Below are 17,909 nucleotides of genomic sequence, written 5' to 3'. Positions count from 1 at the left end.
ATTTAAGCTCATCGAGTTATATTTCATAAACAGAAATACACTTGAAAAATAAGAGAAAATAGTCCTGTGGCAGTATTTTCTTTTTTATTAAAATTGACATTATACAAGGACAGTGTAAGTTTCTGATTAGACTGCAAACATTTACAGCTACAACAATATTATGAAGAAAGAGTGTCTGTGCATGTGTCTCACAGGGATGGACAACCCTGCACCAAGGTCAGGTGAACATCCAAAAATCTCAAACATTGGCATCTGCACCTCTGTAAAAAATATTTTTATTTTCATGCACATCACTTGACAGCTGTCAGAGTAATGTTGTACACACTGTACCAACCACATCCACGAGAAAGCAAAATGATTGTACCAGCTTAGAATGATGTAATTTCCTACTTTTTGGTTCCAGTCACATGATTCAAGAGAAACTGCTTTTTGATGGGTGGCTTTCGTTTGCACAAACTCAAGACAGATAAAGTACAAGATTCCGATCAGAGGTCTTTTATGAGACAGACCCCAGATCAGCGTTTGTTGAAGTGCTTCTTCACCATCCATCACTTACATTTGATCACATCTACTCAAAGTATAAAAAACAACAACAATCACCTTCTTTTAAAATATCGTTTTGACCTTAGCATTAGAAGTTGTTAGGATTCACAGTCTTTGAAGTCATATAGATCCATTAGGAAATTTGGTTAAATAAAAAGCTGAGAGTCCTGACTTTCCCCAGCATTATGTACATTTAAAGCAAGGATTAAAAAGGAAAAAAACAGCATCTTATTACAAATGAATACAGTAATTCCTTTCAACATAAATATCTGCTTCAAAAAAGTGTTCCACATATACATTGTATGGATTTGCTTTGAAGCAACTAAATCAATTATTTAAAAAAAAAAATCATAATAATTCAACTTCAGCCACTTAAGGCTGAGGTCTATAAACTGTTTGTAGAAAATGTGTCCAGTTATTGAGTATTGAAAGTAAAGCCAATAGACAATGATGTTACTTGCAATACCACTTCTTGGCCATTAGGAGGCGTAAAACGTCCCAGATTCCAAAAAAACAACAAAAAACCTATTAAAAATAAACTTAAGTCATTGACATCTTTAGTTCAATTCACACTTTTGATGTTTGATGATAATTTCATATGCTAGCTCTTAAATACATAATATTCTTCAGTTATTTTCAAAATATGGTCACATCTAAATATATGAAAATTGCAACAATCCATGATGTCACTTTGGATACATCCATATTTTCTGTACAATATACAACAGGATAGATACCAGCGCTTGTATTAGGACTTGCAAGAGTGATTTGACAAATGTAAAATAAGGAATGGCATCCAAGAAGACAAATAAATGAATAATAGAAAAAAATCCTGAAGTCACTCTGAATGCTGGTTTAAATTAGGATAACAATGAAATATTATGACTAGATGTAAATACAGGTACTCCTGGGAGAGAAAGATAGTGTTCACTAACCATCACATTAATGTTCCCACATTTACTAGTGTCAGAACACATCTGTTCAGAAATCAATGTGCAAACGAACAGGTAAGTAAACAAAAATAAACAAAGGTCCGGCTTGGTCCCAGTGATTCACTACAAGGATTTGTTAGTCCTGGTACCTCAAAGAAGACAAAGAGAGAGGTGGGAATGGAGGGCTTGTAAATAATTCAGTGTTGCTCATGAACACTTCCAACTTTATTTTCGTTGAATCCTGGTTTCTGTTCCACATCTAACGCCTGTGGGGGAGGGAGGGAAAGTTAGGTTACATAAGGTAAGCTAAAGCTGACAGAGAAAACTTTAATTTTACTTACAGAGCCTTTTCTTTCAGTGGAAGCCACGTCATTGAGTGGGATTGGATCCTCTGTAGTAATATGTTCTTGATCAGAAGACTGAAATCTGGAAACAAAGACAAAGTGATTTCTGATGCGGTACCAATTACCACCAGAAGATGGCGCACAACGACGAGACTGACTATCCAGAATTATGCAGAAGTAGTTCAGTGCAAGCGTAAACTGTACAAACCAGTCAGTATCACAGCGAAGCCTTGACTCAAGAAGATGATATCTCAATTTCTGTTTTCACAGGTGGGTTGAGTGCAGAAGTAATAGATAAGTACCAATATTAGAAGTGTCTGTAAATTCAGGACAGTGTTTTATTGCCATTGATTCTATTTTGAGATATTTCTGTGTACTACAGTTGACTGCTAGCCGAAATGCTAACTGTCGTTGGTGTGACCGTTAATTGCCGTTGCACTAAATATTATCAACAGTTAGCTTCCTTGAAAAAGGTAGGCAGGTTTACGATTGCTTCCCCCTTGATTACAGGTGATAGCGGAGTTACAAGGTATACAATATCATAGATTTATTCGAGCACTGGTCCGTAGTGAGTAAAAACTACTAAGCTAAGTTCATGATTGTATATGGAGCTCGCGAATCAGAATTCATTTTGTTATTGCTGTGCACGAACGAAAGCACCACGAAATGTAAACATTTCACATGTTTTATTTTGTGCGTAATACGTAACAGAAAATGTACAAACTGTGTAATTACTAAAATAGTAGGCTACGTTGACACAGCAGGCATATGAAGTCCAAATTCTATGTTAGACCTATATTCCGATTCCCGGCAGTCTGAAAGGCCCAATTCCGATCTTTTCTTTCCCCCCAAAATATCCGATATGTGCCACATTTAAATGCTGATACATGTCCGATTGTTTTCAAAGCCTCTGTAGTCGCGTTTTATCCGGACTATTATGTTATTAAGGTGAGACATCACAATTCAGCACCAGAAGAAGCTGACATAAACAATAGCTGAAAATTATAATTATGAAATAAGTCTGACTTCCCCCATTAAGTCTCATCGCAATTATATTTAATCAGTAGTATGAACAACCACGCAAAACAAAACAAGAAAAATCGGATTTGAGTATCGACATCTGCTGTGTGAACTAGCCTTAGTCTGCATAGCATAAACGCATTGGAAACTCAGTGTAAGCATAAGCTGAACAGTTAAGTCAGCATCACAGCGAAGCCATTACTCAAGAAGCTGATTTCTGTTTTCACAGAATGAAGACACTTTATTGCACACTAATCAGTGCGTCTGCCATCACGTGTGTAACATAATCTTGCCAGGAGATAAAATAAACATCCTACCTGAGAGCCGAACCTAGACGTGACAGGCAAGTCTACATGGAGCAAGTACTGGATGAAATCATCACAACACTATGAACTTTTGAGAAGCCAGAACTCGTCAAAGTGTGCCATTTATCTAAAACGCAGTGAAACGGGTTCAAGGTGGCTGGTTCAAGGGGCATGAAACAGTTGAACCTGAATCTCAAAAATGCTCCCATAGAAAAACCCAAGCAAGAACACAAGCAACTTTAGCAGGTGCAAGAAGAACGTTGCATCCTGGAAAAGAAAATTGGAGCTTCGGGGGTAAAGATGAGGACAATGGCAGTAATTGACGACAAAGGCAAATCTCCCTGGAACCTACAGAGTACCTAAAGAAGGACTTAAAAGTATAGAGCAAGATTATAATTTTAATGGAGAATTTAAAGACAAGCTTTCTATCACCAGTCTCAATAACCAGATTGAGTCAGGACTCGAGATGGGACATTCAGAGAATGAAATAATTGAAACCGTCATCAAAGCTGTCAGCCCTGTCCTTCATCTCAGAGATCTGCTCGTCACTACAAAGTTGACTCATCGGACCTGCAGTACATACCAATGGACATCTCCCAAACCCAAAGGAGTCTGCTCAAGCCTTTCTGTCCAGACTAATAGAATGAAAAGAAAAACTGCTCTGCAGGTCTGAGGAAGAAGACGAAGGGGAGCAGTTCAGCCCAGATTTGTTCCTGCATCACTAGGTTTTAAGGACAAGGGGTCTAAATCCTTAGGATATCCATAGAATGTAGGCAAACATAGTAGGTGAGTACAAAATTTATCAAGCAGCTAGTAAGAACTGAGAAGTTAATTTCCTTTTTTTTTTGTGACAGATTTAACAGAGGTAGCTTGGTGTGTAGAAGTTTTAGGAAGCCATTGGATTTTAAATATAGAACACAAGATGTATATTTACAGCACTGACAATTAAACCCCCCACAAAATTACATTGCTGTATTTTGCAAATACTTATTACCAGTCTCTGTTTTATAAGCAAAAAAGTTTCTGGCCACCAGTACCTCCTTTGTTTTCAGTAATGTTTTTGCAAGTGTGATTCACTCAAGACGTTTGTCAGATTTAGAACTGCATGCCTTTTAGTAAGACATACAGACAATTATTGTTTTCTTACATAATTAAACTTAGACATATTTATAAAATCTAACAAAACAGGAACATCTGAAGTTGCAGAATAGAAAAGTAAAAAATGAAAAGAATAAGATATGTGAAACTCAATACCCAATACTCCTGTATGAAGTTCTCATACAAGAGTAAAGTCTGTGGTTGCTATAGAATGAATGTTAAAACTTTGCTCCATTAAGTTCATTAAATCAACAACCCTCAAAAATCAACCGTGCATATTGGCGTCATGGATTTTTCCATCATGTTACAATTTTTTTTGCATAATACCCTCTACTCTTCTGGTATCACATCTTCGCCTTCATAGTACAATAGTAATTTTTGAATTACTGATGCTTGACGGAGCAGTTGATGCTTCATCATGCAGCTAGGCTGAATGGTCACTTTAAGTTGAACCTTAAGCTTTTCAAATGTTTTTTATTTCAAAACAGAACTGCATAAAGTGCATTTTTCATTCCACATCAGACTCTGTATGGACCATTCATATTCAGAAATGGCCCGCCATCTTTATTCCTGTATCAACTGGCTCCCTTAAAGATGACCAGTGGCGACCTCTGCTGGATGGTGGCCAACCTTACTTACTAGACTCACCTTTCCTGAAAAGATCCCTCCTCTCTCACCCTCTGTGCTCCTCTGTCCTGACTCCTACAGGTATATAGGGTTGGTGAAGTTATTCTTATGAGTGAATTATTATTATTAATTATTATTATTATTATCCACTCATGACAATCACACTTGAATGAGCTCACTCCTGTTCCACTGTGTGCAAGCATCCATTTGTGAAGTGGGGGAAAATATCAGATGCTCCATAAAAAAGTCCATCCAAAGATAATATATGGTAAAAGAATGCACGCTTCACTCTATAAACAACAGGACCTTCATGGTGCATTTCTGACTAAGTAGTTGGCTAAGTAGCAGCATTCTTTTATGGCTGGAATGTAACTTTCTCTCATATGAAGTGTGTAGCCAGGGTTTTATTTGTCAAACAAGGAGCAGTTGGTTGGTTCATTAATTATATTTATGTAATGACTTTATGTTGATAGCTGTGGGTTGAAGCTAACTTTTCTTATTACCAGCAGTGATGCTTAACACTTTCTTGAAAAACTTTAGAATATCCATTCCTCACTGAATCGTGACCTGCCTGACACCACTGGAAACAAGCACAAAGTAGAAGGAAAGATCAAGAGTTAATTGAAGGTCTCAAAGCAGACGTGTACTGTAGGGGATAAAGAAATTATACACTCCTAATCAAAAATTTAAGACCAGTTGACAAATGGAAATAATTTACATTTTGCACTGTTGGATCTTAATAAACAGTTTTCCTATAACTGTAAGTTCTTTCTCCACCATTAGCACATTGAGTAGCGTGTACATGAGCCTGATTGACAGCGCTAAAACCCTTCTCCAGGCTCTGATTGGTAATTTCCTGAATCTGGTATTCCACTGCTTATGAACACCCTGGAAACCGATGATAGAGTCTCCAGTTATACACTCAGCCATAACAACAAAAATTCTGACCTTCTTTTTTGACCCCTCAAAACAATTAAAGACTAGTTGTTGATTCAATTGGCATCAATCACAGGTGTGGTATTTAGGAATTTTATTAACAAAAAACCTTACTATGAGGACCTGGATGGCTGGACCAGCTGTATTTTGGTATTAATAAATGGAATTTATGAATTCAGCTCATTGACTCTTCAACCTCATACATCAAGAATCAAGCTGGAGAAAGGATCATTCTCTGGACACTAATCAGATTCTCTATTATTGATGGATGTTGTGGACTCAAGACTTAAGAACCAAAGGCTATTTATTTATATGTACGCAACCAAGGTAATGTAGCTTTTTATTTTTTAGATTTCTAAATTATGTCTCTCTTGAATTGTGTAGAACATATATCACACTATACATATCACACTATAGATGAAAAAACTTTTAAAATAATTAAAGTATATTTTATTACATCAGAAATACCTGGCATTTTTACAGGGCGCTTGTACACGTGAGAGCTAGTGTAACTGGATTTGAATTGGACCAGTTTGTGAAGTCCACTGACGTGACATTTGTTGAGAATTACTTGCTCCTTATAATTAAACCGAGTTGAAATGCTCCATCTAACCTCTGGGGGCTGCTGCTGTCCTGGTGTCTGCTGGGTGTTTCACTTCCACCTTCTCCTTCACTCATTGAGGTTTCCTGAGAGTGAGACAGAGTGAGTATTGTGGGAGTGAGAGATAGAAAAGTTGGAGTTGTAGGAGTGTTGACAGCACTGCCGCTGTGTGGTAAGCTCTGCAGGAGGAGGTCAGGTCGACCAGACTGAATGCCTGGGTGGGAGAAGAGGATAAACTTGTATTACTGGATTATGAAAGCGTCACTGCACATGCCAATACATGTTTTCAGCTATCAGTAAAACTTTGTTTCCCACACTACAACTGAAGCAGCTGCGCTCTTATTTCTATTACCAATGACTCCCTCTGTGTCCTCCTTAGTGTCAGTGCTGACTTGTTGTTGGAGTGAAGGTTGCTGGTAGCTGGTTTGAGTCAATAGATAGAGCCCAGAGCCAGCAAGTTTCTTCACAGGACCGTTAGCACGACGCTTCTTAACTGGAGAGGCTTTCACTACATGCAAGATAGTAAAGAGCAAATTAGGGGTTCAAGTTGTAAAATTGGGATGTTTCTTTTTTTTTTTCTTTTTTAGCAGCGATTTAACATAAACCTTACCTGGCACCTTCTTGAAAACCGCACTGCTCATGAACCTTTGAAATCTGTCCGCATAAAAACTTGGTCTGTGTACCGACACAGTGTCCTGAGTGGGGAAAAAAGGTTTATGTTCAAACCTCTGCTTTCATTCACAACAAACCGACAAACTAGAAACTACTCACCCCATCATGAACCAAGGATTTCCAGGAATGTTCTAGTTTCTTTACTAATCTGCAATAAACAAAACAAACACAGATCCAAGGTATGTTACATAAGCTACCAGACAAAACACATTTAATTAAATTCAACATTCAATTCAATTTAAAAACACTTTACCCCAAAGTGGAATTAAATGTGATAACTCATATCATCCATGTATTTTCAGTCATTGTAGACAGTGATGCCATGGACAGGAATCACCTCCAATAGCAGTCAGTCTTGCAATTAATATGAAGAGGCCTCTGACTGAAGAGACTGGTCATCTATGACAGTCTCATGATAGTCATTACAATGCAAACAGTTCAAATCTGGGCAGCAGAGAAAATGTTCCACATTGACACCACCAGTAGGCAACCACTGCTAATCCACATCATTTGCTTTTGCCTATTTGATCGCTCTCTGGCCGTTTGGTTAGGAAGCCTGGCAGAGACACAGGATTTGAGGATATGATCCTTGTCTATTATGGTCATCCATGAATTCTCCTTTTGAACTCCTCTGCCTTGCCTTGGCATCATAGTTCAGGTATTATCAGAGCTTTTCAGATGCTTATCGGGTGCTCCCAGTTGTAAAACCGTGGCAATAGTTACGCATCATAGCAGCAGTCCGAGAGTAAAAAAGTAATTCCAGCTGCACAGCGTCCAGAACCAGAGGGAACAAATGCCCAAACATCCAAAGCCTCAACCAAAAAATTACAAACCAAGTTTACAAAAATAACAAATCAGAGCTACACCAACATGCTGCCACCACGAGCAGCACAATTCTAGAATCGTGTAGATTCAGCCAAAACAATTCACACAAAATATACAGCAAAAATCAATCAGATCAGTTTCATAGATTTTCAATTTCATACCAACACACTGCCCTTTCACCCAGCTCACCATAAACGTTGCACATATACCTAAACCATTTCATGTTAATGCTCTTAAGTATTGGCTCTCTTTTGTACTAAAAAAAATTGAAAATGACAAGAGAACAGTCAAAATTGTGAAAATAAATGGCGACGGGGTGAAATGAACAGAACCAAACAAAACATTTTATTTACTAAATGAAGCTCAGGAATGTCTGAAAGCTTTTATGCACAGCTTCATTCATGCTAAGTGAACCCAGTTTAACACAACACACAGGTTTCTGTTTCACTTAAGCTGTTCACAAAGACTGCACAAAAGTTTTTTGTTTGTTTTAAGTTTCTGTAAACTTATAATATTAGTGTGTGTGAGTTTTGAGTCTTGCTGCTAAAAAAACAAATGATCTACGAGCGTTTTGTTGAACGGATCTGTGTATGTATTGCTTTTTTCCATGAGGGCTGGGTTTTGGTTTTTATTTAATAAACAAAGGCACAAACATGTACTCACCTATAGGACTGCAGAATGTCAATAATACCAATGTACACCAGCAGCCTCTCGCCCTTTGAGTTTCGTGCAGGGATCCCTCCGGTCCTGAAAAATTAAACACACTTAGTGCGGTAGATTTCTATCTGGCTGTTTGGTTAGCAGCCAGATAGACTTGCAGACTGACAGAGACAGACTTTCTGTCTCTGTCAGTCTGCAAGAGACAGAGACAGACTTTCTGTCTCTGTCGGGACATGTGATTATTCTACTTGGAAACAATGGTAAATTTAATTTTGCTCTATAGGATTCCTGGCACTCTTATGTATATAGTTAATACATTTTCTATAGAGAGGAGGTCTATGGAAGGTTTCCAAAAACATGTTAGACTGACTTTATTCCTACCACAACAATATTATCCTTTTATAATACCTAATTATGTCTCAGTCTGAAGAATGTAACTGCTGATTTTATTTTAAGTAAGTAATTTTTCTTTATTATTAGATCTTATGCAACATACCAGTGCCACTGGCAACAACGCAGCCACATATAATGCTGCTACAATAGTGTTCTCAGGTTTGAAACGCTGACCTCCATACACTTCTTATTATTAAGGTCACATAGGTCAATCTTTGTCATAAAGCTTTTTCCTTGATGCCATTTGGCTTGTGTATGTGTGCAGCTGAAAATTTAAGTCAAACCTAAAAGGCGTCAGTTTTGGAGCAGGACCTTCTGTTAGTTTATGGAGACGTGAAACTAGCTTAACAGGAAACGGTGACACTGGTGTTCCAGAAGTTTCCAATTTGCTCCTTGGTGGTTCCAAGGTCTCCTGAACACCATAGACCAGTTTTATTTCATTATAGGGTGAGATGGTTGAAATCTAAGACATAGTTAGGTATTCTAACAGGACGATGAACCTAAACACATATCAAAAATAATCTTGGAATGATTAAAGCAAGGTTACAGTGAACTTTTGGAAAAGGGGTGGGCATTTATTGTATCAGTTATTGTAAAATCTTTCTTCACATAAGAATTTTAATTTATCATTGCCACGATAAATTCTAATGAATGAGTTTATGAGCCTATTATTGCTATGCCATAGCTTTACGGTGACCTAAAAATAAGTAAACAGTTTAAAATAGTACACTAGTACCACAAAATATTGTCATAAAGTTGCAGGTCCATATCTCCCACTCTTATAGATTTAATAGCCAGATTCATGCTGAGAAACTATACCATTTAAATTAACTTAAGTATTTTGTAACTACCAATAAGGATGTATGAATTTAGCAGAGCGTGTAATATGTAATTTGTGATATGGATTAGATGAAATCTATATTAAATGTATATATTTCCTTGAAGTTATTGTTTTTAATATTAAATTGTGTGGTTTATAATAATTGAAACCTGGTAAAAGTTGAAATAAAGCATTTAAAGCCCCAAATTAATACCACATTTATGTCCATACGTTTATATAACCTTCTGACCAGAATTCAAGACCTTCTCATTTTCACTCACTGGTCCACTGGCTCCACTCGTCCTGTTTCAGCCTGGATGGCCTCGATAGCTGTGCTGTAGAGGGACTTCTGGACTTGCGGCCTCACGGCTCCTTCTGCTGCTGCTTCTGTATTTTGCTCTCGACAGGCCTGATCTAAATTATGAATTCCCACTAGTAGACTGTAGTCCATTATCTTGAAACTTTGCAACAGCTGAAACCAAGTTGAACAAACCAAGTCATGAAAAAACCCCACATTAAATTAATAGTAAACTATGCATTTAAGTTTTAACTTAATTCTTACCAGACAGTCTCTCTGAATAGTTTTACATACAGCATTGTACGTGTCTGCCTCCAGAAATAAACCGTCATTCATGTCCTGAATGAAATCCAGGTCCTTGAACGTGGGAACAGCCTTTTCCCTCTCTTTGGGATTGGCTCGTCGTTTGTGAGTGGAGCCTTTCAGATCGAATTTGAGGTGCATCCGTACCGAACTGGGCAGCAGATTGTTCATAACTACAATGCGGATGTTTTTACCGGCTGCTTGAACGCAGTACAGTCCATAAAACTTTGGTAATAAGGTTCTCTTGTTCTGGTTCAAGTTCTACAGAAGAAAAGAAATCACAGAAGAAGGCAATTAATTTTTATACAATATTAGAAATACATTTAAAAAATGAAAATAATTCAAATAATTTTTTAACATGGGAAAATATACATTTTATTGCTAAGAGGCAACAACATAGGCATTCCTTTGGTAAACGCCTGATCATTTATAGCAAAGGATGAATCTGCAGATAAGAATACTTGTGACAACCTCTTGTCCTTGACTTAGCATCAATAATGTATGGCTGATCTATATTTTTTGGATTACAGATTAATAATTGGATAGCAAAAGGTGTTTGTTTTTGTTTGTTTGTACAGAAAAAAGCTAACCCTATGCCACAATCTTTAGATTAAGGAGTTTTGCATAGAACATATTCACAGACAAAGATAAATTCTTAACTGCAAATGCACACCCCAGTTAACAATTTTTCAGTTACTAAATTAGTTGACAATTATTTCAATAATCGATTAATCACAAATAACCCGATTAATTGTTTCAGCCCTAATTGTAAGTTAGTCTGAGTTCTCTTCATGGCCATCTGAACAATTATACAACCTAAAGACACCCTTCATAAAGAAAAATACTCTCCTTTGTTTTGTGTGTCAGGACACAATCCGGATTACCGGATTATTAGATTATTTTAAATCATCCTTGATTGTAGAAAATCAGAAATATGTTGAAACATCCTTCTGATAACAATGTATAGATATAAAATTTTTCCACCTGTATAGAATCTCTTGGTGACTTCTCTAAGATCATTGCTGTAGTCTTTCCATCTTGGCATTGTGTTAAACACCTAATTGCTCCGGAATAGCAAACTGACCAAAATCCTGCCTCCATAGAAGCAGACACAGATGAAGATCATCAAATAAGCTAATTATTGCTCTCTCAAACTATATGAAACCAAGAAGGGTGTACTTAGTTTTTCTACACAAAGCTCTTCCTCTTGTCAATATCTTTAGATTAAAATAATTGTAGAATATGGGAATGTTTACAACAGACAGAGGTGTTGATTTGGTCTGATGAGGTATTTATTATTAGAAAACTCATGTGAAGCTAGTATTAAATGATAAATGGTCAGTCAGTGTTATCGCTAAATATTGCAATGACACATTATTTGCATTCAACTTATGGGAACGTATTGTGGTTCTATTCCTTGAAGCCAACCATATAAGCATAGACTTTGCTCTTATCAGATAACTGAAAGGAAAATCAACTGTATTTTTTAATCATGTCATGTTTCCTATTATAGTTAACATGTCAGGAGGAAATGATCACTACAAAGAGAAGTATACTGCAACACATCTCGTGTCTTAAACTACGGTATTTCTCAATGCTATCCTCTGTATTCATGACTTAGCCGATTCAAAGGAATGAAGTACTTCAGCCTCAATTCGGCAGAATCCTGGTAATTACCTTCTGATGCAAATTAGGTGTTTATGAGCTGGGAAAAATTCAACACATGCAAGACCGTTTGCCCTGAGGCCCAGCTTGAGAAAAGTGTGCATTGAATCAGATCTTACCATAAAGTATCCTGGAAGCAGTTTTTGGAGAAACTCTGCCTCTTTGTGCTGCACTGTCTTAACAATGAATTCATCGTCACTCGAGAGGTAGAACAGAGATCCGCTGGCCCCGGAACTCGACAGCTCAATCAGAGGCTCGTTACACAGAGAATACTGCAAATAAATCATAGTAAAGTATGAAGACATGAGATAAGAACTGAAAAAGAGCACCAACTCTAAAAATAGTAACACCAACTCTAAAATTAGTAACAACTAATAGGTGGAAAAAGCCCCGCCTCTCTTGTGCCAAAACTCCATTGCTCTCTGGTTACCCATTCTCCTCATTCTTTTCATTATTCAGTTGTTCTGAATAGTGTGTACAGAAGTACCATGTAGTCATCAGGCCGGATGCCAAACATCTCTCTGAAGTAACGAAAGGCGATTGGAGCGTATGTTTTGAACCTGAAGTCTCCGTAGTGATGACCCGGTGTCAGGTTACTGCCTTCGCTGCCAGAAAAATGACAAACTGAGACATTTATTTTCTGAACACAGACGAGACAAATAAAAAGAAATCTCCTTGCTAAATAATTCTCCGAACTCACCAGGGAAAGAAGATGCTTTCCACGACTTCAAAGTCTTGCAGCAGCACATCTCTCTCAGGTTTCTGGTTCAAGCTGCCCACAGTGTGTGTGATGCCCAACTGTATGGCCGCTTTAAGAGTGGAAGATGTTGTCTGGATAGAAGGGAATACTTGCATGTTTAAATGTAGGATTAAAGACTAGATGTTACTGATGGTTTATGAACATAAGCTATACATTTATACAAGTAGTGCATAAATGTGAAGTGGGAGGATGGTTTTCAAAATATCACCAAGTTAGATTTTTAAAAAGCATAACAGGCATTTATACTCAGCCTCCTTTACTCAGATACCCCTACAGTAAAGTCCACAGCAGCCAAGTGGCTGCAGAAGTCACCATATTGGTAAATAGTTATTAATCTTATTTATGAAGGCCTCATAGGTTTGTTAAAGAACATAAGTGAACACAGCAGACAGACCAGGAAGTAGTGTAAAGCAGAACTGGTTATAAAACAATATCTAAGGCATCGTAATTCTCAAGAAATACTGTTTAAACCACAACCAAAAATTTAAAGAGTGCAGCAAAACCACAATACTGCCAAAGGCAACGCACCTGAACTGACGAGGCTGGCGTTAAGAGCATTAATTAGAAGCAGCAACACACCTGAGGTACAAACTCAGGTGTTTACAGATACACTATGCTGGGCTAAATACAGCTTCCATTAATTAGCACCATGCAGTCTTCAGTGGCATTGCTGTTGTTAGATATGTATATGTCATTGTTGTGTTATGTAGGCTCTCTTTTTTTTTCTCTCTTTCCTCCGGCGTAGAAACAGATTCCAAATGTGTTTTCTTGTATTCTCTACATCCTTCTTCCTCGCTTCCATTTTTAGCTCTCTGTCTCCCGGTTAACTTTCTCCACCACATGTTCTATTTTCTTTTGTTTTTCTTGTTCGTTGCAATTGAAACAATCAGAAAGCAAGTTCTAAAGAAAGTGAGAGTTTTTTCTAAATGTATATCAAGCAAAGCATTAGAGCAAAAGTCGCATTGCTCCATTTGTGAAAGTAAAAGTGTTTGGCCTCTTTTTGGCACTCAGACATCAATTCTGCTTGTTAAACTGTCAGATAGGACATGATTTAGAAATAAGCATGCTAAGATAAGATTGGAGGAACTGGATCCCCCGTTCATGTGGATGGATCTACAAACTGCTATCCTCCTCACAAACCTGACCTAAATGAAAGAGTGGCAAGAAAAACTTTACCTTTTTTACATTTTCATTAGTAAAACCTTTTTGAATCCCTCCACTTCACAATTATGTACTGCTTTATTTTTGGTCTGAACGTGTGGATGCTTTTGCAAAGGATTATATGATTATATGTCACAAACACTAGCAGAAATCCAGACACTATGAAGTTCTGCTGGCTCATAAAGAGCTACTATCTATGATGGCACCTTTTTGTAGACCGTCTCCCCCGTGGGATCAACTCCCCGATGGCCGATGGTTTTTTTCAGGGCCTGAGACGTGCCGATGCTCGGACTCTGTCAGTCCAAACACAAGACAGCAGAAAGTCAGGCAGGGAAAAGAAATCTTGAGTCTGAAGCAATAAGCACCATTTTTATGTTTCAAACAGGAAGGAGAAGATAGGACGTCAGCAAAATGTTGCTAAACTCCATACTGTCGAGGTGATTTGTGTCTATGTGTCCCAACTGAGTTTCCAGCAAATGTGTTGTGGCTCACCTCTGAAGCAACATTTTTTCGGTTCCCAGTCGAGTCTGCAGGCAGAAGAGGGAAGAAACACGCGTTACGTAAAAATCGTAAAAAAAAAAAACAACAATTAGGTAACCAAGCAAAGGCAGTTTCTTCACTGGACGTAATTATTTTGTGCAACACAGCTTCAACTGTCATTCCTTACAATAAAAAGCAGACATTACAGCTGGGCTCCAACACAAACATGCAGACCAACCTCATTTGTTACCTTTGAGAGAAGACAGTGCCCTCCAAAACTGACCCGGCAGGTCTTTGAGTGCAGTGGAAGGAATTAAACCAGTATTTTAAAAAAAAAAATCAATTCAAACTGTGCTGATAAGGAACAAAGAAACATTTTCTAGAAAGTGAAACACATACAGGTGTCTCCAGCACATGTAGTTCTCTTTTCAAATGTTTTTTTAATGTAAATAACACTTATATTATTATTAGTTCTGAAATCTGCAATTTTAAAAATCATTTGTTGTGTTTTGTGCTTTTTGAGCTCTGAAGTTGGAAGCAACAAGTTTTCCAAGTGATTAGGTGTGACCCATTTAGATTGGATCTGACAAGTTTCTGGCTCAGCGACTCTTTTTAAATCTGCCTTTGTTACTTTTGAAACCTTGAAAGGTGCTATATAAATAAAGTTTTACTTACTCAGTATTGGTCAGTAGATACATTGGAAAGGCTGTTTGACTAGTTATGATTTACAAGGGAATTTTCTTCTTGTTTTTCCTCCAGTGTTTAATTTCCATACATTAGATTCATGTGTTTCCTTTCAACATTTTTATATCATTGACTCCAATTCAGAATAATTTGTTTTACATAATAACATTTCAGTTTGATTTCTGTTTTTAAGTTGTTTTCATTGTTTTATGTTTTATGTTAAATATCCTGTTGCATTGTTTCCCTTGCAGGAAACAATGAAACTCTCCATTTACCAAAAATTTACTTTTTGGCAAGTTTCAAAACCACTTGACATAAAAATAGACGATCAAAATAAGTGCTGTTGGTAATTTTTCCACAGTTCTCGGCTTGGGTAGTACTATCCCTACAAAATTCCAATCTGCAATTTGGTTTGGGGGGGGAAAGTATCAACCCTTTGTGTTTGTGTTGTGTTACTGGCAGTTAAGAGATTAAAAATTCAGAAAAAAGTTTAATATTTTCAATCAAAAATAAATTAAAAACAAACTCTAGGGCATTTTTGTTATTTTAGTACTTTATTTAAAAACAATGGATTTTTCCCTCTAAAGTTCCACTATACATATATCAGACTGGAAAATGTATTTTTAATAAACATAAATAACTTCATTTTCACTTACAGAATTAAAGAATAGAAGAACATGAATATTTGATATGCAAACTGACAACTTATGAGAAAAAAAATGAAATAAATTAGAAAATGTGCAATTAATACTTTCGTGGCATGTATTTTTGTGTCCAAAGGGACGTTGTACCGGCTGCACAATAAGGACCTAAAAGTTTATCCTGATATTTTGTTTTATGTAATTTGAAAACGGTAGAAGTGATGATGACAAGTATCTAAAACTCAATGCAGTCTTTTTAGGATGGAAAGGCAGTTTTTTTTACTAACAGCACACAATAAAAGATCAAACCTCAAATATTAAAAAAGCAAAGACCAAAGATTTGACAGAGGTAATTTTAACATAGGCCAGGGTTACTCTTTGAACAGATGAGTGTAAAACTAGGTATGTCTACACCAGAACGGAGGATGTTTGGTGTAAACACAATGCAGCATTCCAGGAAAAGAACTTTACCCCAGCTTTGAGGCACAGAGCTGGACGAGTCAGAATGTAGAAATGCTTTGCTGCAGAAAAATCAAAAAATGAGGAGACCTAGGCAGAATCAGAGACCAAATCTTTATGTTTTTGAGATAATCTGAGAAACTTGAAATAGGTTGTATATGCAAGAAACCCCTGGAATATCTGAAAGAAAGGAGTGGGACAAGCCTTCCTAAGATTCAGATTGAGGTCAGAGATATGTTGATGGCTAAAAGAAGCATCTCTCTGAAGTTATTTCAGCCAAAGGGAGTAAGATAAGGGGGAGGGTGCACTGACTTTTCAGATGATGAAAATATTTACCCTAGACAAACTTTAAGCAGAGTTACGTACAATCAAAACGTGGATTTGTAACTTTTGGCTTAATAATATAAATAAAAAAAAGAAAATCAGCCCTGAACTTACTGGAAGAGTGGCCCTGAAGACCTGGAGGCTCCTCAGATGCTGTGGCCATTCAGACAGGAAACCAGACTGGGTTCAGATGAAACTCGGGTCTGGATCTGGGCAGACAAGCAGAACCTCGTCAATAACAGATACTCCTGTTGAAACTGGACTAAAACCAGCCACGTTGACCAACTCTGGTTATGTGGAATCTTAGCATAGGATGGGCAAAACTTTCTGTAACTACAATAACACTGAATTTTCGTTTAAAATTTGCCTACAAATGCAAACAACAAAAGAGCGTGAACGATAAAAGCAGAACATATTGTAGGTTACTGTGACTGCTAACTGGATCACTGGGTGGCGACGTCTACAGACGAGGCTAACCGCTAACACCACTTTAACCAACAGCGCCAAACCTATGAATAACAAAAGGAAGTAAAGTCTTAATGGTCAACTTACCCGAGAATCTGGTGATGGCGTTCTACGACTTTCCACAAAAAGAATAAAACGTCCTCTAAAAGTTAGGATTCCCACAAACACGTAAACAAGGAAACAATGCGGATGCGGCAGTTTCTGTGAGTGGCTCAAATCGAGCGCACACCGCGCTTCCGGTGATTCCTGGTACTTTCACAATAAAATACCCATTCATCCTGTACAGTCTTGCCAAGTTCTTCAGTAACTAGATGTTAAATTAGCTGAAAGTATTTTTTTTAATTTTATGTTTTTTTTCTCATTGCCGATGAACAAAAACAGTTGTTTGATTGTGAAATATAGTTATTGAATGTTAAATACAGTGTGATGTATTTTGGCATTATGTACATTAAAAAGTAAAATAAAAACATGAATTTGCAAATGCCGGATTTCACAAAATTATTTATCTATAAAGAACATTTGTTATTTTAAAAGCACATTAATGGAAAAAAACAAACACTTATTCTGGGCAAATTACATCATAAGAAGATATGAGCTAATCAGCTGGCATTAGCAAACATGACGTCAGGCAAGCAAGTTTCAAGAGATTTTGATGTCGACATTTATGTCTTCAGTTTGCACTGCACTTGAAATAGGCTCCACCTTACACGTTTGCACTAGACTTGGCATCATGGAAACAATGTGAGAAAGTGAAGCTGAAGCAATTATGGGCTATTGACAATGATCACCAACTTTGCTTGGACTCTATTGTCCTGTTTGAATTTTACATTTAGAAGCATAAATAAATTCATATTTTAGCTGAACTGGTCGAACTGGATGAAAAATCAATCTCT

The 17,909-nt window shown here is 37.2% G+C and overlaps 1 protein-coding gene across 4 annotated transcripts; it reads right to left on the bottom strand.

The window, feature by feature from the left end:
* Positions 1–62: 62 nt before the first annotated feature.
* On the bottom strand, positions 63–17,250 carry LOC114156619 (phosphatidylinositol 4-phosphate 5-kinase type-1 alpha-like). 4 transcript variants are annotated; one of them, XM_028037154.1, is made up of 17 exons: positions 17,104–17,250; positions 16,666–16,760; positions 14,694–14,735; positions 14,456–14,490; positions 14,170–14,256; positions 12,743–12,873; positions 12,530–12,647; positions 12,162–12,314; positions 10,339–10,638; positions 10,058–10,248; positions 8,567–8,650; positions 7,178–7,226; positions 7,017–7,101; positions 6,759–6,914; positions 6,419–6,620; positions 1,817–1,901; positions 63–1,741 (listed from the first exon to the last, which is right to left on the bottom strand). In XM_028037154.1, exons 2-17 carry the CDS (start codon positions 16,712–16,714, stop codon positions 1,673–1,675), a joined length of 1,836 nt encoding a protein of 611 aa, XP_027892955.1. In that variant the 5' UTR covers positions 16,715–16,760; positions 17,104–17,250; the 3' UTR covers positions 63–1,672. The 4 variants fall into 4 exon arrangements, with proteins under 4 accessions (XP_027892955.1, XP_027892956.1, XP_027892954.1 ...); XM_028037155.1 differs by lacking the exon at positions 14,694–14,735; XM_028037153.1 differs by lacking the exons at positions 16,666–16,760; positions 17,104–17,250 and having other exon boundaries at positions 14,456–14,735.
* Positions 17,251–17,909: the final 659 nt, after the last annotated feature.

Source organism: Xiphophorus couchianus, chromosome 13 (genome assembly GCF_001444195.1).
Source record: "Xiphophorus couchianus chromosome 13, X_couchianus-1.0, whole genome shotgun sequence".
Lineage (NCBI taxonomy): Eukaryota > Metazoa > Chordata > Actinopteri > Cyprinodontiformes > Poeciliidae > Xiphophorus > Xiphophorus couchianus.
The sequence above is the reverse complement of the archived record's forward strand: the minus strand, read 5'-3'. Positions and strand labels throughout refer to the sequence as shown.